The sequence below is a fragment of the Balaenoptera musculus genome, chromosome 1 (genome assembly GCF_009873245.2).
Source record: "Balaenoptera musculus isolate JJ_BM4_2016_0621 chromosome 1, mBalMus1.pri.v3, whole genome shotgun sequence".
NCBI lineage: Eukaryota > Metazoa > Chordata > Mammalia > Artiodactyla > Balaenopteridae > Balaenoptera > Balaenoptera musculus.
Window position 1 is genome coordinate 114467261 of NC_045785.1, and position 21546 is coordinate 114488806.

At 42.1% G+C, this 21546-nt stretch overlaps 1 protein-coding gene across 5 annotated transcripts in view; it reads right to left on the reverse strand.

Annotated features, from left to right (window-relative positions):
• Positions 1 to 479: 479 nt before the first annotated feature.
• LOC118884997 (SLAM family member 6-like) overlaps positions 480 to 21546 on the reverse strand; it is a 30333-nt gene continuing 9266 nt past the window's right edge. Inside the window, exons 2-6 of one of the 5 annotated variants that reach the window (XM_036833284.1) lie at positions 13152 to 13523; positions 6802 to 7101; positions 4907 to 5017; positions 4420 to 4565; positions 480 to 1869 (exon numbers count right to left, since the gene is read on the reverse strand). In XM_036833284.1, coding sequence (XP_036689179.1) covers positions 1759 to 1869; positions 4420 to 4565; positions 4907 to 5017; positions 6802 to 7101; positions 13152 to 13523 — 1040 coding nt within the window. In that variant the 3' untranslated portion in view covers positions 480 to 1758. Of the gene's footprint in view, positions 1870 to 4419; positions 4566 to 4902; positions 5018 to 6801; positions 7102 to 13151; positions 13524 to 21546 lie in introns of those variants that run through there. The other 4 variants (XM_036833368.1, XM_036833454.1, XM_036833621.1 and 1 more) reach the window with 4 other exon arrangements.

The following is a 21546-nucleotide window of genomic DNA, read 5'->3' on the forward strand; positions in this document are numbered from 1 at the left end:
GTTAGGAAGTGTTCCCTTCTATTCTGTTTTTTTAAATTTTATTTATTTATTTATTTATTTATTTATTTATTTATTTATTTATTTATTTATTTATTTATTTATGGCTGTGTTGGGTCTTTGTTTCTGTGCGAGGGCTTTCTCTAGTTGTGGCAAGTGGGGGCCACTCTTCATCGCGGTGCGCGGGCCTCTCATTATCGCGGCCTCTCTCGTTGCGGAGCACAGGCTCCAGACGCGCAAGCTCAGTAATTGTGGCTCACGGGCCCAGCTGCTCCGCGGCATGTGGGATCTTCCCAGACCAGGGCTCGAACCCGTGTCCCCTGCATTGGCAGGCAGATTCTCAACCACTGCGCCACCAGGGAAGCCGGAGAATTATTTTCTTAAAAGGAATCTTTTTTTTTTTTTTACTATAAAGTGAATTTTAATTGAATTATTACAAGAAATGAAAATAAAAGGGATCTCTGATAAGCATGACACAAATACCAAACTCACCAACTGAGATTTATTCTAATAATGGAAGGATAGTTCCATATTAAGACATCTATTAATGTATTATTAGTAGATAAAAAAGAAAACCATATGCTACGTTCACAGATGTTAAAAAGGAAACAATAAAATTGACCATTTTACTCTTGGTAAAACTCTTGATAAAATAGGAATAAATACATACTTTCTTAACATGATACAACAATATGCCTTAACCAAAAAAAGAACATCATGCTTAATGGAGAAACACTGGGAGCATTTACATTAAAGTTAGGAACAATACAAGGATATTCTTCATCATCATTATTTAACATGGTTTTGGAAGTATTAGCCCATTCAATTGGATAAGAGACAGGAATAAAGCATAAAAACTGGAAAGAAGGAAGCAAAAATTATAATCACTTGTTAATATTTTTATTTACCCCCAAATTCAAAGGGATCAAATGAAAAACTGTTACAAACAGTAGAGAAATTTAGTAACACGGCTTAATATACATTTTGCATGTATTATTTTAATCAATGAGTTAGAATACTCACTGGGAACAAGATCCTATTTTAATAGCAGCAAAATTATGAAGCATTATCATTTCAACAGGACATGCCTTTTGACTTTTGTACTGCAGGCATGTATTATTGAATAAAAATAAAAAAGCCTGTGAATTAACTGAATTTTGAGAACCTAGATAGTACATTTCCTGTGCTTAGAATTAAGCCTAGTAGGTGACAGAGCTCAAAAAATTGTTTCCTTCCCTTTCCACCCTTCTCCTCTACAATACAGCTGGCCCTGAATCTTGTATCTGCAGGTCTCTTTTTTCCACAGTCAAGGGCCATCCTTCTCTCTATTCACGTGTAGCGAGCCGGGCTGTGAAATCCTGAAGGTCCTCCACCCAAGGCCCATCCTTCTCAGGGCCCCCAGGATGCACCCTGTTCCAAGGAATCATCTCTCTCCCCCAACCACCCCTGTGCAGGCCCTGCCTGACCATGAGTGTTCCCTGATGGGGTCAAGTGGCTCACAGGTCAGAAGTGTGGCCAAAGGCTGAAGGGTTTGCTTCTCATATTTGGTTATTTGAGTAGCAGAGTCACCACCCACCATCTGTGATGTGAGAAAATTTTGATGGAGAACCCAGGGGAGCAGCTCGTGCTGAAAATTGGTCAGGAAGACCTAGGCTTTAGCCCCAGCTTCACCTTAATGAGGGATCTGTGGGGACCCAGGGGAAAAGGGTGGGGTGGGGCAGATCTTGCCAAGGTCCCCCCATGCTCCAGTGTCATCGTGGTCTAGGCGTCCCCCTGGGGCTCTGTACTTGTCCGGATCTTCTCGTAGACAGTGTGGATGGCCAAAGTACACTCCGGGTTATGTGAAGGGCAGCTGCCCTTCTCCCTGTCTTTCTACAATTCAAGCAGAGTTTAGGAGTGGTCCTGGTCAATTTCTAAGCATTAGGCAGATGGGTCAGTCAAGCTACATCTCTTCATGAGCTTCTTGTACTCAGCTAGGTAATTCTGGCTCTCAAAACTGATAACGCCCCAAAATATAGCTTCAGCACAGACCTCTCCCTTGAACACTGCAGAATCTTTGCTCTGCTCTGTCTTCTACCCAGGGTGCTACCTCTCTCTCCCCACTCTAAGACTTCCATTTTGCTCACTCCCTCATCTCTTTCAGGGTCTCTCTTCTTCGTGAGGTTTCCCCTGACAGCCTTAATTAAAATCACACCCTAGCCATGCATCTCTCTTTTCTGCTTTATTTTCTCATAACACTTATCATCGTCTAGCACGTCATAGTTTGCTTATTGTTTCGTCATTCTCCCCTCCCTCAATCTAGAATGTATATTCTGTGAGGCCAAGGACTTTTCTTGTTTTGTAGACTTCTGTAGCCCAGATCAGAACAATTCAGGGAACACAGTAGACACTCAACGAATATATGATGAACAAATTTATAAATCACCTTGACTGCTCTCGTTGCAAAAGTGCTTTGAAAAACTGAAAAGCATCAGATAAATGTAAGTTATTATTATTGTAATCCTCATTTTATGAAAGAAGAAACTGAGGCACAGGGAGGAAAGTGATTTTCTAGAGTTGATCAAGAAGTCTGTGTCACAAACTTATTTTACGAAATAGAAACAGACTCACAGACATAGAAAACAAATTTATGGTTACCAAAGGGGAAAGGGGGTGGGGGAGGGATAAATTTGGCATTTGGGATTAACAGATACAAACTACTATATATAGAATGGATAAACAACAAGGTCCTACTGTATAGCACAGGGGATTATATTCAATATCTTGTAATAAACCATAATGGAAAAGAATCTGAAAAAGAATCTATCTCTATCTCTGTCTCTATCTCTATCTCTATCACTGTCTCTGTCTATATCTATATATCTATCTATATCTGAATCACTTGGCTGTACAACAGAAACTAACACAACATTGTAAATCAACTATACTTCAATTAAAAAAAAATCTGTGTCAGAGCTGGGCCTCACATCCATTTCTGCACTTAACTCCCTGTCTCCTTGTAGGGAATTTATGTTCTCCATCAGACTGAGAGCTCCCCAAGGACAGGGACTGATGTGGCAGGGGCTTCAGGACAAGGTTGTGTATCTGGGTCAGATGTTGTGTGTCTGGGTCAGACATTGCCTGATCTGTTTCTCTATCCCAAAGCCACGTATTGCTCCCCTCCTGTGCTTCTCTGGTAGGGGTATTAGGGTTTGGGTAACAATGAACTATATCCTGAGTCCCCCTGAGGCCCAGGTTAGGTAGGGACATAACTGAGAGGGACTGACATGGGAAGTCACAGTGTGGCAGGCACTGAGGCAGTTGGGGACACTGCACGGAACACTAGGCTGGGAATGAAGACACCCCTATCTTGTCTTGTGCTTGCCATGGTTCTCTGATAAGTCCAAGTGTTCCCTCTGTGTCTCACTTTCCCCCACTATGACCTGCTGGGACTGGACTGGGTCCTGATGTTTTGTGGAGCAATGATCTAGCATTGTCCCCTCTTTAGGGAAGTCAAGGATGAGAGAGGAGAGGACCTGGCCACTGGCTACTCCTGGGCATCCTGACAGCAGCTCTACTTGCTTCTCCTCTGCTCACCATTTTAGCCCAGTAGTTCTCAACGGGTGGGACCAGGAGTATCGGCATCACTTGGGAACTTGTTAGAAATGCAAGTTCTCAGGTCTGCCTTAGACCCATTGAATCAAAAACTCCGGGAGTGGGCCCAGCAAACTTTATCTTACCAAGCCCTTCAGGCGTTCCCGATGCGAGCTCCTTTTGAGGACCATTGCTTCTGGGAAGTCCCTGAGGTGTCCTCTCCTCCTCCTGCTAGTCCTGTCTCCTGCTCTTCCCCCCGGTGAAATCATTCCAGCTGTGACCATAGCACCAATTTCCAACTAAGGGCAAATAGCCGTATGAGATGCTCTCCCAGGGACATCTCATCAGCAGACGTATCAAAGCCTTTAAGCAAAGAGGTGGTATTAATGGCAGGATCTCAGGCAGGTAGGAGGGAGAGAGACTTCAGGAAGGAGGGAAGAGGAAACGAGCCTTTCCTGATGCTTCTCAGATTCTTGGGTTTGCCCTATATCCAGGCCCTGCTAGTGTGCCCTACTTTTATTTCCTTGGGGCTTATATAGATGACAGGGTCTACCAGACACCTGGTCATTTACACTTTTGCTTCTTCCGCTTTGCCATCCCTCCTCCTTGGGTGGTAGCAAGGATCTGATGAGGCTGTGGACGTATGAGTGGGGTATGTTCCCCATCAGTGGTTTCCTCCCTTTGCCCTCAGCTCCCAGCATGTTGTGGGCACCCAGGCACAGCAACCATATTGTCCAAAGCAAGGACTGGACCCAGAACTTGATGGGAAGCAGAATACTCTGGACTTCCCACGACTCACTGTCTCTGAGCACATATCAGTTGACCCTAATTTGACTCCCTTAGACCCACCTTAGGGTGTCTCAGGAAGCTGATCTCTTCATAGGCAGGGTCATGGCTGTTGGCCACAGCAGTCTGAAGGTTAGCGGATTCCACTGTGAGAAGGACCTGGGGAGTAGCTGCTGAGCCTGGCACCACTGGCAGGAGAGTGGACCCACCTGTATATAGCAGATGCTAATGAGAATGGATGGAACTCGAGGTGACCCCCCATCAGCCCTTGGGTGAGGTGAGAGCAGCCATTGCTCTCTGGTTCATAGCATCAGGTCCCAGACCCCTGTCCTGTCCCTGCCTTCCTCCGCCCTTCTTTTCTGGGCATGCATACAGCTCCCACCCCCAGCATTGCTCTACCCCAGGCTTCTACCAGGAATGATTCACAAGAGAGGTCAGTGAGCCTCTATCTTACCATTGCCCTGCCACCTTCCCTGGGGTCTCCATCTACTCCTTTCCCCCAGATCCACCCCCATCCCAGGGCTCCCCTCAGGGTCTACCCAGCACCTGCCTCTCCCAGTCTGCATCTTCTTTCTCATCCAGATCCACACTCCAGCCACTAGGCTCACCGTCAGAACCACAAGAAGGATGCCTCTCCAAAGCCATTTGCTCTGAAGAGAACCTGGAGTCAAAGGCTAGTGTCAGATCTGCCTCAGTCAGGCCTGTTGGGTAGGCAATTGGGAGGAGGTGGGGCCACCCTGGCTCAGAGCCTGTATCCCAAGTGTACATCCTTGATGCAACCCTGACAGTTTTCCTCCTTTCTAGTCTCTCTACACACTAGCCGCTGTTACTTTAATGTTTCTTCACCAGGCTTTCTGTCCCATTTCTGCACAGGAACCTCAGAGGCTCCCATTAGCTGCGTGTGCCATTGCTCATCCCCTCAGCCTGCCCCTTTTCTCTTCTCAGACTCCCAGAAGAAAAATACATTCTAAGAGGAAGAAGGGATAAAAAACTCTGGGGTCACCAGACCTCAGGGTATGTCCTTTTCTCTGTTTGGGATGTCTTTTCCACTATGCCACAAGAAAACTCCTATTCATCCTTTAAGGCCCATCTCAAGTGTTCCCTTATCTGTGATGCCTTTCTCAACTCGGGCAGCAGTTACTTAACTTTTTTCTTCCTTCCATCCTTTCTCCCTCCCTCCCTCCCTCCCTTCCTTCTTTCTTTCATACCCAAACCATGTATTTTGTATTTGCTCCAACTTTAGCATTTAACATCTGTTTTTACGTTTAGAAATTTACTCCTCCCCTTCTTTGAGCTATTTTCTGATAATTACTGACATATTATGTGTCATGTACTGTGTTGATAGCTCTATATAGATTATTTCTTTTCATTATCACAACAGCCCTATGAAGTAGATACAATTATTATCCATATTATGGAAAAGCTACAAAAATTAAGTAAGTTGTCCAGGGTCACACAGCCAGTGTGTGGTGAAGCCCCCACTGCAGTAAGTTCCTTGAGGGCAGGGGCTTATCTTATTTTTCACTGAGCCTTTCCCCCATCACCAGCACCTAGTAGGCACTCAGTGTGAGGGTTGAATGCTGAGTGAGTGAGGAAATGAGAAGAAAGGGACTGTTTAGACGAGAGCCCCACCTGAGCAAGCAGAGATCAGGAAGGCATTGGTGGGACGGGGCAGCTGAACTGGTAATTACACCTCTTTTTTAACGTCAGTTGTTCCTGCTCTGTAGCCCTCAGGTTAGTAGGGGAGTTGGTATTTTATGACGCCAGGGCCTGGAGTTCTTTCGTAAGGGTTCCCACCCCTGTAACCTACCCAGTACAGTCCCTTTATGAAGCTGAGGTGATGCTCTAGGCTGATGGGGGAAGGGTGGTAACTGGGTGTAGTGACCGCAGGTTCTCACACTGCTCAGAGGAGGGCTGAACTGTGGTTTATGTACTCAGAGGTGGTAGCCATCCTTTGAATGGGCAAGTCTGGTATGCAGCAAAAAACGGGCATCTATCAGCCTGGGCGTGCTATGCAAGTCCTGCCCATCCAGGGTTGGGGCCAGAGTCAGGGGCATGGGAGAATTCCAGGGCTGGGGGCAGGGTACCATGAGTTCCTCAGTCTTTACTCCTCGAATCCTTCTCCTCCCCTGCTTGGATTCTTATGTGTAATTCAGCCTCCCAGGGTCCTTGATGCTGGGAAAGGGGGTGCACACAAGCCAGTCCCACATTTATGTTCTGGGTGATGCATTAGTCTCCATATATTGGTCCAACTTCTGGACTTGCAGGTTTGAAGACTACAGTGAGACTATGGCCATTCACTGAGGTGGGGACTTTTTGGTTGCATCACATAAACTGCCTTAAAATGTCCCTCAGTCCCCCCATTTTCCCCAAGTCCTCCCAGTCTTGCTCTCCCCTGGTCTCTGCTGGCCCATTTTCATCACCTTCCTAGCAGATCGCACTCACCCCTCTGTGGACAGATGTCCTCCAGGTGTAAGGTTGCGTTCTTCTCATCCGCGGGGTTGCTGACCACACAGGTGAGGCGGCTGTTGAAGTGGCTGAGGGGCAGGCTCAGGCTCAGGTTCCGGGAGCTGCGGGCTGGCCCCAGCGTCCCTCTCTGCTCCAGCTCCCTGGGGAGGCCCTGGCTCAGCCAGGTCACTGTCAGGTTCCCTGTGTTTCCTGGTGTCCCACACTCTAGACTGACATTGCACCAGCCTGATGTGTTAGATGATGAATAAATCTGGATCTGGGGGTGGGGGATGGGCTCTGGGGTGAGAGGGGACAAAAGAGAAACTGAGCTTCAGGGTTAGAAGCTCATCCAAGTATATCACCTCTCTCACCTATATGATGCATCTGTGTAGGTTTCTAACTATAGGCCTGGGGAAGGAACCTACTCTCCCTGGACTAAGAGGTTCTGATTCCCAGCCCACAGACAGATGGTTGAGTCCCTTCCATGCTCAGTTAAGTCTAGATAACTAAATTATCATGATGTATATGATAATTATATAATTATATGTATACATGATAATATATATGATCACCATATATTATTGTATATATAATAAATAAAACATGCAAGGCATTGAGAATACAGTGTAAAAACATGATAACGTTCTTGTTTTGTTCAAGGAATAAAAACATACAGATTATCTTTAAATGCTGAAGTAAAAATGTAAGTTTAGTCATCAGTGGGATAAAAGTACAATGTTGTATAATTTCGTAACTACTAGAGAAGTTTGGATCAAAAAAAACTGTATTAATTAAACAAAAGGCAAAAAAAAAAAAAAGAAAAAAATGATAAAAAACATTAAATAGGATGTCTGGAGTAGGTCCATACATGTAAAAAATTAAAATGCATTTGAATGCGTTATATCCCCCTATTAAAAAGCCAAGACCCAGATTAGGTAAAACCAGCTGTATGCAATTTACTTTACCTAATGAAACAGAAAGATTAAAAAGAAAGAGATGAAAAACAGTAGATGTGGAAAATGTCAACAAAATGATTGCAGGGGTGGCAATAGTCACTACAGACCAAATAAAATTTGAGATAAAAAACATTAAGCAGGTCAAACAGAGATATTTTCGATTGCTATGTACCTAACAACATGGTTTGGAAATGTATAAATCAAATTCACTATTACTACAGTAGATGAGTTTACCACAGCAGATGGACCTAAAAGGACTAGAGGACAGGATGTAATATAGGTAAATGCAGATGTTAATGGCCAGGTGGCCAATCTGGTAGGTCGCTCACTATATGCTCAGTCCCACTTCCCTCACTGTCCTTGACTTCATCTCTTGAAGAACCTAGAAAGCTAAATTCTCAATTTCAGTTTTTCTTACAGTTGCATTGGTTCTGACCAGTGACTTAGGGGAAATTTGCTGTGTGAGACGAAAGGTCTTCATTCCTGAAAAGAGAAAGCCTCAACACAAGAGAGATTTTTTTCCCCCTGTCTTTCTCCCTTTTGCTATTTATGCTAGAATGATGTCTGGAGCAACAGCTATCTTGGACCAAAAGGCAACAAGCATGAGGACAAAAGCCCATGTGCCAAGGATGGCAGAGCAGGAAGATAGAGTGAGCCTCCTTCCCAGGAGACAATGTGGAGCAGATAGATGGCTACCAGCAAAAGCTATCTCTTGACTTCTGGTGATGTGAGAAAAATAAATCCCCATTTGCTCAAGCCTTTAAAAATCAAGTTTAGGGCTTCCCTGGTGGCGCAGTGGTTGAGAATCTGCCTGCCAATGCAGGGGACACGGGTTTGAGCCCTGGTCTGGGAAGATCCCACATGCCGCGGAGCGACTGGGCCCGTGAGTCACAACTACTGAGCCTGCGCGTCTGGAGCCTGTGCTCCGCAACAAGAGAGGCTGCGATAGTGAGAGGCCCGCGCACCGCGATGAAGAGTGGCCCCCGCTTGCCGCAACTAGAGGAAGCCCTCACACAGAAGCGAAGACCCAACACAGCCAAAAAAAAAAAAAAAAAAAATTAATTAATTAAAAAAAAATCAAGTTTAATGCTAATTGCTGTCAAACATATCCCTGACTTATGTGCATAGATAACAATAAAAAAGACTTGATCAGCAAAATCAAAGTTGATTAAAAAAAAGGCCAATCAAAAGAAAAAATATTGATGTCTGACTAAAAAATTAAAGCTATAAGTAAATGTCACTAAGAATGAGAATTGGGCATAACTATAGATGAGAAGATATTAAAAATTATAAGAAAACACTATGTCCAACTGCATAACAATATATTTGAAAATATAAGTGAAATAATGTTTTTCTAGGAAAGTGTAAATGATCAAAGTCCTATTAAGAAGTGGCAGCAAACCTGAATACACCCACAGTCTTAGAAGAAATTAGAAATGTGGCCAAAGATCTGTCCTTATAAAGGTCATGAAGTGCATATGGTTTTAGGGGTGAGTGCTACCAAATGGCCAAAGAAAGAAAATTCCTGTGTTATATACACTGTTCCAGAGTTTAAAAAGGCAAAATATTTCTGAGGTCATTCTGAAAGCATAGTTTAACTTTAATACTCACGTCAGGCAAGAATACCGAAACCAAAACAAGACAAAACACACAAATCCATGGGTTAATGTCAGTTACAAACAGAGAATTGAAAATTCCTAAATTAAATATTAGCAAATATAATCACACAATACATCATGATCAAGTTGGGTTTATTATAGGGATGCAAGGATAGTATAATTAGGAAATTTATTAATGTAATTTACACCACTAGCAGATGAAAAGAAAACCATACCTAGCATTTATTGACAGGCATATATTTCCAGGCATAACTCCTAAGGCTTTACATTAACTCATCTAATCCTCATAATAACCCTATAAAGTTACATGGACTAGCTGTGTCAGTAGAGTCATCTAGGGCAGGGGTAAGCAAAGGGTAAAAGATCAGATGGTAAATATGACAGGTGGTCTCTGTCACAACTACGCAACTTTGCCATTATGGGGAGAAAGCAGCCCAATACAACATGTGAAAGAATGGACGTGGCTGTGTTCCAATAAAACTTTATTTATAAAATCAGACATTGGGCTGGATTTACCAGTGGCTATAGTTTGCCAACCCTTGATCTGGGGCAGTTGTTGAAAATGCAAATTTGTGGGTCCTTCCCAAGACTCATTGAACATTCATCTGGGGAAAATGATATTTTTACATCACTTCTTTAAAAGATCTGATTTAATGAACAGATAACAATTTAAATATAAAACCAAATGGAATGTCTATTACAAAGTGTCATGAAGCACAGACAGGTGTTTAGGAAGTGTATGCTCTTAGGCATTTAAAGTATTCACTCAGCAAGTGGTTTTTATGAATTTTTATTAAGCTCTTTTCAATAGGTAAAGGAATATTAATCAGGCTTGAATAATAAAAATTCCTAGAAATCAGACTTCCCTGGTGGCAAAGTGGTTAAGAATCCGCCTGCCAGTGCAGGGGACGCAGGTTCAATCCCTGGTCCAGGAAGATCCTACATGCCGTGGAGCAACTAGGCCCATGTGCCACAACTACTGAGCCTGTACTCTAGAGCCTGTGAGCCACAACTATCGAGCCTGCACACGACAACTACCGAAGCCCGTGCACCTAGAGCCCGTGTTCCGCAACAAGAGAAGCCACCAAAATGAGAAGCCTGCACACTGCAACAAAGAGTAGCCCCTGCTCACCACAACTAAAGAAAGCCCACACGCAACAATGAAGACCCAACACAGCCAAAAATAAAGAAATAAAATAAATAAATTTATTTTTAAAAAATCCTAGAAAAATTAGGTGCATTTCTGTAGGTAGCCTTTAAAAATTGCTTAAATCTATTTGGTTAAAGGCATACTTCCTGAATGCCTCCTGGGAGCTGTGTAAAACACTGGCAGATGCCAAGAAGAGTAGGGTGTGGACCCTGCTCTCAAGTGGACAGCAGACCACACGCAAATAACTGTAGTCCAAGGCAGAGAGAAACATTACCCATAAAAGAATTAGGAAAAAGAACTTTCAGACTTCAAAATGGAAATACTCATTCAACAGGGATCAGAAAAGCCTTTATAGGACATGGCTGTTCTGAAAGCCATGAGGTAACAGAGAGAGAGAGGCTGTATTTGAGGAACAGTGTATTTGGCTAGAAACAAGGCTGGAACACTGGTGTCAGTTGATGGAGGATCTCTAATGCTGGGATGAGTACTTAGTGCTGCAGGCGATGGGGTGTGAGCAAGTATTGTTGGAAGACTTAATATGGGCACTGGTGGATTATCAGAAAATGGAAAGCAAGACAAAGGGAAACCAGCTAGTAGCACTTGTACTTTTTCTAGCAACTCTTCTTTTGCTCCAACCTTGTGGTTTTGATATGATTTGTTAGTCAAATCACCCTGACCCTGGTTACAGGGGAGGGCACAAGTCCCAGGCGTTGACAATCAGAATATGTTATTTCCCTGGCCAGTGACCCATCTAGGGGTTATCTTGTGACCCAAGCCCAAACAGAAAATGCCCTCCCTAGAATTTTCCATGTGGAGTGAGCCAGGAAACTCCCTTTGCTCTCTGGCTGAGTGGGACCCATAGCTGTACAAGGCCATACTCTTAACCACGTGGAGAAGCCCAGGAGAATAAAGCTGACAGGAAAGGGAGAGAGAAACATTGGAAAAAAAGGTGAGAGAGTAGATGGTCCCTGACAGATAGAAGAGAGTGCCCTTCAGCTTTCCAGTTCCTGTGAGCAAGAGGGCCAGAGGAACTCCTTTATTTCTTTTCCTCCTAGAGACCTATGTACCTTTATCACGAAAACACTCCTTATTGATCTAATTTGAGTAGGCTTTCATTTCTTGCTGTCAAAAGAGATAGGACGAGACTGTATTGGTAGGATGTTACTCAGAAAGTTATACCAGGAATTTATCAGCCAAGGAGGAGAGAGAGACAAGTTCAGGAATTAGAAGCTGGAGGCCAGGGAGGCAGCTGATACGTTCTCCATCCTTTACCAACTGGAAACCCCAGCTTGGATAGTCAACCCAGCCCCTTCTTAAAAGCTTTCCAATCTCCTGTGTTAGAGACCCTCACCCCTCCCCCGCTGCCACTAGGTGAAGTATGCAGGGAATGTGTGGGATATGGATATTCCCTGGAGAGCCACCACCATGTGTCAAGAAGGAAGGGGCCAGGTGTCGAGGTGAAGGGTAGAAAATTTGGAACATGGCTCATGGAGGAAAGTGTCAGGAAGCAAGGCTGAAGAAGCCGCTGAGGACCTGATCCTGTGCGGAGTTAAACTTCTTTTCCTGAGTGCCATTTATCCTGTGGGGGATGGGAACCGGGAACATTGTTTGGTTTCAAGCAGGTAAATAACAGGAAGAGCGCTACATTTAAAGAAGATCAAGATATCAGCTTCATGCAGGATAATTTGGAAGGGAGAAGAGACCAGAGGCAGGGAAGCCAGTTAGGAGGCTGCTGTGATAACCCAAGCAGAGGTGATGGAATGGGACAGGGGCTGGGTCTCTTTCTGTATCTCTGACTTGTGTCTAGGACAGAGTTTCGTCCTAATCTCTCCAGCTGGACTTCAGATCAACTGGTTTAAAAGCATTTTACCTAACGATTAGTTCTAACATTCAGTCTCCTACTTAGTGTTTTTTCTTCATCCAGTTTTGTTGTTTTGGTCTTGCCAAGTGTTTTGTCACTTAAGAATTTTTTAAATCAGTTTTTGAACCAACCGGCTAAGGATATTTCTGATATAATTGTGTATTTCTAATAATCAACTTTGTAGTATTTTACAATTGAAAGGAGAGTTGTTTTGATATTTGTGGGTGGGCCTCTATACTTTTATACTCCCCGGGGTTGCTGGGGGCTCTCAAGTGATCCCTCTGCTTTACAACTTTTATGGGCTGCCTCTCATGAGATGTGTAGCCCTGGAACCCACCCTGTACCCTTTACCTTCCCTCTGCCAGCTGTGTGTGGGCCCCGAGAGTGGGCAGTGGGATTTGGATGAGGGCCCAGCCCAGGAGGGGAGGACGGTGGTGGTCAGGCCTTACCATGGTTCTGCTAGGGGTGGATTAACTGGAAGGTGATGAAGCTTAAGCCCCTTTCTGTTCCTGTTATAAATACTTTTAAACAAACAAACAAACAAAAAGAAATTGTAAGGAATTAAGAAATTGTAGCTAGTTTTTCCTAAGACGTAATTTTTAAAATTTAGTTTTATTTTTTAGGGCATCAGAAGAGATGTAAAAACTCCTAAAAAAGAGGTTTTTTTTTTTTTTTTTTTTTTTAAGAAAACCTGATTTCTAACTTACTTTAGATAAAGTGGTTGTTGGAATGCCTGCTTGGGGCACGGTCCCATACCTTACCATATAAACAGAGTCTAAAGACTTCCTCCTGGGATTTTCCTGAGTGGAATTTGATTTTCGCTGTATATAGTCCACTCATTTCCAGAGTGAGGTTCCTGATGCTCAGGAAAGCCGTCTCTGTTACGTTGAATCTGTGCTTGTGTTTTTCTTCAAGGTCATACCAATCAGGATTAGGGGTATTAGGCTTCCAGGACACCAGCAGCTGTGGTTTCTCATCATCCTCAGAATCCCAATTCCATTCAATTTCTCGGATGTTAGGACCCAAAGAGGAGTTCAGTCGCAGCTGGACAGATCCCCCCAAAATCCTTTTCAATGTGCAGGAAGAGCTGGGGTCTTTGATTGTCTGGGAATCTGGTGAAGGAAGAGCTAAGACTGGAGGAAGAAAGAAGCAGAGCAAACATTATGCTGTATCTACTGTCTGCTTTCACATCACACTAATTTTATATTTATAAAAAGAGAATTATCGGGGGCTTCCCTGGTGGCGCAGTGGTTGAGAGTCTGCTTGCCAATGCAGGGGACACGGGTTCGAGCCCTGGTCTGGGAAGATCCCACATGCCGCAGAGCAACTAGGCCCCGTGAGCCACAACTATTGAGCCTGCGAGTCTGGAGCCTGTGCTCCGCAACAAGAGAGGCCACGATAGTGAGAGGCCCGCACACCGCGATGAAGAGTGGCCCCCGCTTGCCGCAACTAGAGAAAGCCCTCGCACAGAAACGAAGACCCAACACAGCCAAAAATAAATAAATAAATAAAACAAACAAACAAACAAAAAACCAGTCACTAGCTTTCCAATATTGTTAAAAAAAAAAAAAAAAAAAGAGAATTATCTCCATTTTTACAGACAAGGAAACAAAGCTGCAGAGGTAACTTGCTTAGGCGTTGATCTTGCTTAGAAGTTGGCAGTTTTGATTCAAGCACATGTCTGTCACCCTCCTAGACTCATGATCTTTCCTTTTCTTGCAGCTTGTACCCAACAGGGCCTTTGGTTTAATTCCAGGAAATAGAAACTGAAAATATTGAAGATGATAAATCATAATACAATTTCCCCATTTGTTTGTATATACCAGAAGAAAATCCTTTCAGCTTTCCCTGCTGCCACCATTTTTTCACTCAACCCACTGCATTACGGTTTCTGGTCCCCACTCCTCTGAAACTGCTCTTGACTGAGTTACTAGTAACTCCCTAAAATTAACAAATCCATATGTCACTGGTCAATTATCAATCCTAGTCTTATGGGACCATCTTGTCACATTTGACATATGACTATTCTCTCTTTCTTGAAACTCTACTTATTTGATACAAATTTTTACTCCTTCCGGCCCTCAGCCCACCTTCATTCAATAAATGCTTAATGAGCTAGGCACCACTGAAGTTGCCAGAGATACAGTGGTGAACAAGCAGACCAGGTCTCTGCTTTCATGGAACTTCCATTCTAGTGAGAGAGACTGCTGAAAAAAGCAGGGGAAAACAAATGACTTCAGATAATTATAAGTGTTATTAAAAAAAAAGGATGTGACACAGATTTCATATCTGTGGCCTGGCATCTGAACTCCCTTCTCGTATTTATGGCATTTTCTATCTTATGAGGCAAGCCCATATCCCGCTATAGAAGGTGAAAATGCCTGATACTTTCCCAGCCACCTTTGCAGCTGAGACAGCACATAACCTGGGCTCCTCCAATCAGATGCACCTACCCAGACTTCCAAACAGAAGCTAGTGTCATGATGAGAGGAGAACAATAGTATATGTGCTATTGACAATGGCAGTTATGGCAGCAGCCACCTGGTTGCCTAAGGCAATGGAGGCAGCAGTTCTGGGGCAAGTCAAGTGTCCAGAGTTAGTGGTGTTGGGATGTAAGCTGTGGTGTCTGTGTCAGGAGTGACAGACCAGCTTCTACTGGACCAGTTCCTGGATGAGTCATCTCAAAGCCTGGCCACCTGGATCCTTCAAAGTTTTGTGGGCCACCTACTCTCCTTTAGTATACATATTTAACTAGTCAGTTGATTTCTGTTGCTTGTAGCCAAGAACTTAGGATAATGTGATAGAATACTGGTGATCTGATGGAAGTGTGAGGTGTGGGTGGCTCATCAAGAAAGTCCTCAAAGACGGTGTGACAACTAAAGTGAGTCCTGAATGATGACAGGACAGAATGAATTATTCCAGGCAGCAGAAAGAGCATGTGCAAAGTTTCCAGTGCAGAAATGATCTTGGCCTCCATGTGGGATGAAGTGAGAGCTATGGCTGGAGCAGAGTAAGTGAAGAAGAGAACTGAAAACAGATAGCCGAGGCAGGAAAGGATTTGTAGGGTGGGTAGGGGGGTTGGACGGATTCAGAATGCAACAGGAAGCTGCCAGCTGGTTTTTAGCAGAGTAATATGTAATTTACATTTTTATTGATCACTTTAGAATAGATACTGTGTGCAGAATGGTTTATAGGAGGGCAAGAGGAGGAAAAGGGATTCCAGTTCAGAGGCTTTTACAATAGGTTAAGTGAGAGAAGGATGGTGGTAGGGGATGGGGAGAAATGGGGAGATTCAGGAAAAATTTGGAGGTAGAATGATAGAGGTTGCTGACGGACTGGATGTCAGAGAGAAGGAAAAGAAGAATCAAAGATGATTTCTAGGTTTTTGGCTTAAGCAACTGGGTAGATGGGGTGACATTTATTGAGCTGTAAATACCATAAAAGCCTGGGGAGGAGAAGGTTTGGGGTGAAGATAAGCATAACACAAGAATTCAGTTTTAGACATGTTAACTTTGGCTTCCAAGAATGGATGTTAAATGGGCCATAGGGAAGGGTCTGAAGTCCAGGGGGAGATGTCAAGTCTGGAAATGTGGCCTTCAGCACAGTAATGCTACTTAACAACCATGGGATTAGCTAAAATCACCTAGGGATTAGGTGATTACAGCTAGGGAAGAAAAGAGGGCATAGCACTGACCACCAGAGGATTCAGGTCCATTGAGAGAGGTGGAGAAGGAGCAGTCAGTGGGGGAAGACCCGGTGAGTGCAGGGTCAGAAAAACTAAAGAAGGAAAGTGGTTCAAGAAGGAAGGGTGGATGACTAGGGCAGCGCTACTGAGAGGTGAGGTGAGACTTCCTTTCATTCTTTTCTTTTTCTCCTTAGTACTCCCAAAATTCTTTTGTGCTTCTCATTCCATTAGTACTCACCTTCTTAATATGTGTATTTCTTCACTATTATATTAAAAGATTCAAATGATGCCTGTCTGCTCTTTATTCCCCAATGCTCACCACCACCCCAAGTAGAATGAAAATGCAGAACATTCACTAGCCCACATTCTCTGCTCACTACACAGCCTTATAATATTCTCACACCTCTCCCTGCAACATCCTTCCAACTTGGAGGTTTCACTGACATAGTCAAGTGTTCTATTTCTAGACATTTATTAGATTTTCTCTGAAAATATGACTCTTATTTCAAGAATCTTCACCTACCACTTAAATCACAAATTCCCAGTCACATTACCATAATCCACTGCAGTATAATTACAACTGTTGTATGGTTTTTCGCTTACCTCTGCTTATTCTTTATCTTTCCCTACTGTTAACGATTAACTGCCTGCTTGATGGACAACTTTTCTGAGGATTTTCCTTCAATAGGCTCTGTGAGTGATGTAGTCTCTGAATCCTTACTTAAATGCTAATGTCTTCTCTTACCATGCTAGTAAGTGGCATTGAGGCTGAATAGCATGGATTATTATCCTTTCCTTTAAGTAGCACATAGATGTCTTTTCACCGTCATCAAGCTTCCAGTATTGCAGATAAGAAGTCTGATTATTTTTCATTTCAAAGTATTTTCCCTTTGGAAGCTTTCTAAGTTTTTTTTTTTTTTTTTTTTTGTTGTTGTTGTATTTCAAAAATTGTACCAGCATACTCTTAGGTGCATGTCTTTTTTTTCATTGAGGTGAAATTCTCATACGATTAACACTGTAAAGTATACAATTCAGTGGCATTTTGTGTATTCCCAATGTGCAACTGCTACCTCTCTCTAGGTTTAAAACATTTTCATCATCCCAGAAAAACACCTGGTACCCAGTAAGTTATCATTCTCCCCCATCCCCTGGTAACCACTAATCTACTTTCTATCTGTTCTGGATATATCACATAAAAGGAATCATACAGTATGTAACCTTTTGTGTCTGGCTTCGTGTACTTAACATAATGTTTTCAAGGGTCACCCAAGCTGTAGTATGTACCAGTATTTTGTCCCTTTTTATGGTTGAATATTCCATTGTACATATATACCACAATTTGTTTATCCCTGCATTCATTGATGGACATTTGGGTTGTTTATACCTTTTGGATACTATGAATAATGCTGTAACAAACATCTGTGTACAAGTTTCTGTGTGGACATATGGTTTATTTTCTCTTGCTATATAGCTAGGAATGGAATTTCTGGGTCATACAGTAATTCTAAGTTTAATTTTTTGAGGAAATGCCTGTTTTCTACAGTTGCTACACCATTCTGCAGTCCCAACAATGCACATGGGGTCCTATTTATCCACATCTTCACTAGTACCTCTTATTTTCCTATTAAAGCCATCCTAGTAGGTGTAAAGTGGTATCTCATTGTGGTTTTGATTTACATTTCCTTAATGGTCAATGATGTTGAACATCATTTCTTGCACTTGTTGGTCATTTATATATCTTCTTCGGAGAAATATCTATTCAAATCCTTTGCCCATCATTAGTGTATAGGAATGCAAGAGATTTCTGTGCATTAATTTTGTATCCTGCTACTTTACCAAATTCATTGATGAAAAATCTGAAAGAGAAATTAAGGAAACACTCCCATTTACCATTGCAACAAAAAGAATAAAATACCTAGGAATAAACCTACCTAAAGAGACAAAAGACCTGTATGCAGAAAACTATAAGACACTGATGAAAGAAATTAAAGATGATACAAACAGATGGAGAGATATACCATGTTCTTGGATTGGAAGAATCAACATTGTGAAAATGACCTTACTACCCAAAGCAATCTACAGATTCAGTGCAATCCCTATCAAACTACCAATGGCATTTTTCACAGAACTAGAACAAAAAATTTCACAATTTGTATGGAAACACAAAAGACCCCGAATAGGCAAAGCAATCTTGAGAAGGAAAAATGGAGCTGGAGGAATCAGGCTCCCTGACTTCAGACTATACTACAAAGCTACAGTAATCAAGACATTATGGTACTGGCACAAAAACAGAAATATAGGTCAATGGAAAAAGGTAGAAAGCCCAGAGATAAACCCACACACATATGGACATCTTATCTTTGATAAAGGAGGCAAAAATATACAATGGAGAAAAGACAGCCTCTTCAATAAGTGGTGCTGGGAAAACGGGACAGCTACATGTAAAAAAATGAAATTAGAACACTCCCTAACACCATACACAAAAATAAACTCAAAATGGATTAAAGACCTAAATGTAAGGCCAGACACTATAGAAGTCTTAGAGGAAAACATAGGCAGAACACTCTATGACGTAAATCACAGCAAGATCCTTTTTGACCCACCTCCTAGAGAAATGGAAATAAAAACAAAAGTAAACAAATGGGACCTAATGAAACTTCAAAGCTTTTGCACAGCAAAGGAAACCATAAACAAGACGAAAAGACTACCCTCAGAATCAGAGAAAATATTTGCAAATGAAGCAACTGACAAAGGATTAATCTCCAAAATTTACAAGCAGCTCATGCAGCTCAATATCAAAAAAACAAACAACCCAATCCAAAAATGGGCAGAAGACCTAAACAGACATTTCTCCAGAGAAGATATACAGATTGCCAACAAACATATGAAAGGATGCTCAACATCACTAATCATTAGAGCAATGCAAATCAAAACTACAATGAGGTATCACCTCACACCAATCAGAATGGCCATCATCAAAAAATCTACAAACAATAAATTCTGGAGAGGGTGTGGAGAAAAGGGAACCCTCTTGCACTGTTGGTGGGAATGTAAATTGATACAGCCACTATGGAGAACAGTATGGAGGTTCCTTAAAAAACTAAACATAGAACTACCATATGACCCAGCAATCCCACTACTGGGCATATACCCTGAGAAAACCATAATTCAAAAAGAGTCATGTACCACAATGTTCATTGCAGCTCTATTTACAATAGCGAGGACATGGAAGCAACCTAAGTGTCCATTGACAGATGAATGGATAAAGAAGATGTGGCACATATATACAATGCAATATCAGTCAGCCATAAGAAGAAACGAAATTGAGTTATCTGTAGTGAGGTGGATGGACCTAGAGTCTTTCATACAGAGTGAAATAAGTCAGAAAGAGTAAAATAAATACCATATGCTAACACATACATATGGAAACTAAAAAAAAAAAAAGGTTCTGAAGAACCTCGGGGCAGGACAGGAAAAAAGATGCAGATGTAGAGAATGGACTTGAGGACATGGGGAGGGGGAAGGGTAAGCTGGGACAAAGTGAGAGAGTGGCATTGACATATATACACTACCAAATGTAAAATAGCTAGTGGGAAGCAGCCACTTAGCACAGGGAGGTCAGCTCAGTGTTTTGTGTCCACCTAGAGGGGTGGGTTAGGGAGGGTGGGAGGGAGACGCAAGAGGGAAGGGATATGGAGATATATGTATACGTAGAGCTGATTCACTTTGTTATAAAGCAGAAACTAACACACCATTGTAAAGCAATTATACTCCAATAAAGATGTTAAAAAAAAGTAAAAAACTAAACAAAACCAAACAAAACCTTATGTAAAGCAGTGTCTGCTTACAAGTAAATGAGTATCTTAATGTACCCATTGTTTTTTAATGCATTCTGTTGGGAATGGAAAAAAAATCATTTTTAAACAACCTTGGGACTGATCTAAACTTTTATTTTTTCCCAGCTAGACCAGTTAAATAAATGATCCATACATACATTGGTATGTAAAAAAAAGTCCTTCGCCCATTTTAAAAAATTGTATTGTTTGTCTTTTTGTTGTTGAGTTGTAAGAGTTCTTTATATATTCTGGATACCAGATCCTTATCAGACATATGATTTTGCAAACATTTTCTCCTATTCTGCAGAATGTCTTTTCATATTCTTAATAATACATTTTGATGCACCAAAGTATTTAATTTTGATGAAGTCCACTTTATCTATTTTTCTTTTGTTGTTCATGCATTTGATGTCAAATCTAAGAATCCTTTGCCAAATCTGAGGTTATGAAGATTTACCCTAATGTTTCTCCTAATAGTTTTATAGTTTCAATGGGTTGTTGACCCATTTTGAGTTCATTTTTGTATATGATATTAGTAGGGGTACAACTTTATTGTTTTGCATGGGTTATCCAGTTATCCCAGTACCATTTGTTGAAAAGGCTATTCTTTCCCCTCATTGAATGATCTTGACATCCTCACTGAAGATCAATTGGCAATAGATGTTTGGGTTTATTTAGGGACTCTTAATTCTATTCCACTGGTCTATAGATCTATCCTTATGTCAGTAGCATACTGTTTTGATTACTGTAGTTTTGTAGCAAGTTTTCAAATTGGGAAACATGTGTTCTCCATATGAATTTGAAGACCATCTTTTCCATTCCTGAAAAAAAAAAAAGTTATTGGGGGCTTCCCTGGTGGGGCAGTGGTTAAGAATCTGCCTGCCAATGCAGGGGACATGGGTTCGAGCCCTGGTCTGGGAAGATCCCACATGCTGCGGAGCAACTAAGCCGGTGCACCACAACTACTGAGCCTGCACTCCAGAGCCCGTGAGCCACAACTACTGAGCCCATGTGCTGCAACTACTGAAGCCCGCATGCCTAGAGCCCGTGCTCAACAAGAGAAGCCACCGCAATGAGAAGCCCGTGCACCACAACGAAGAGTAGCCCCCGCTCGCCGCAACTCCGAGAAAGCCCTCATGCAGCAACAAAGATCCAATGCAGCAATAAAAAAAAAAAAAAGGTTATTGGAATTTGGTAGGCATTACATTGAATCTGTAGATTTATTTGGGGAGTATTGCCATCTTAACAATATTGTCTTATATTCCATGAACATGGGAAGTCTTTCATCCATTTAGGTATTCTTTAATTTATGTCAACTCTATTTTGTAGTTTTCAGTGTGCAAGTCTTTCACCTTCTCGACTAAATTTATTCCTACCTATTTTTTTCCAGTGCTATCATAAGTGGAACTGTTTTCCTAATGTCCATTTCAGAGTTCTAATTGCTGGTGTATAGAAACAAAATAGATTTTTGTGTGTTGGTTTTTTACCCTACAACTGTGTTGAAGTTATTAGCTCTAGTATTTTGTGTGTGTGTGGATTCTATAGGATTTTCTATGTATAGAATCATGTCATCTGCAAATAGATATAGTTTTACTTCTTCCTTTCCAATTTGAATGCCTTTCATTTCTTTTTCTT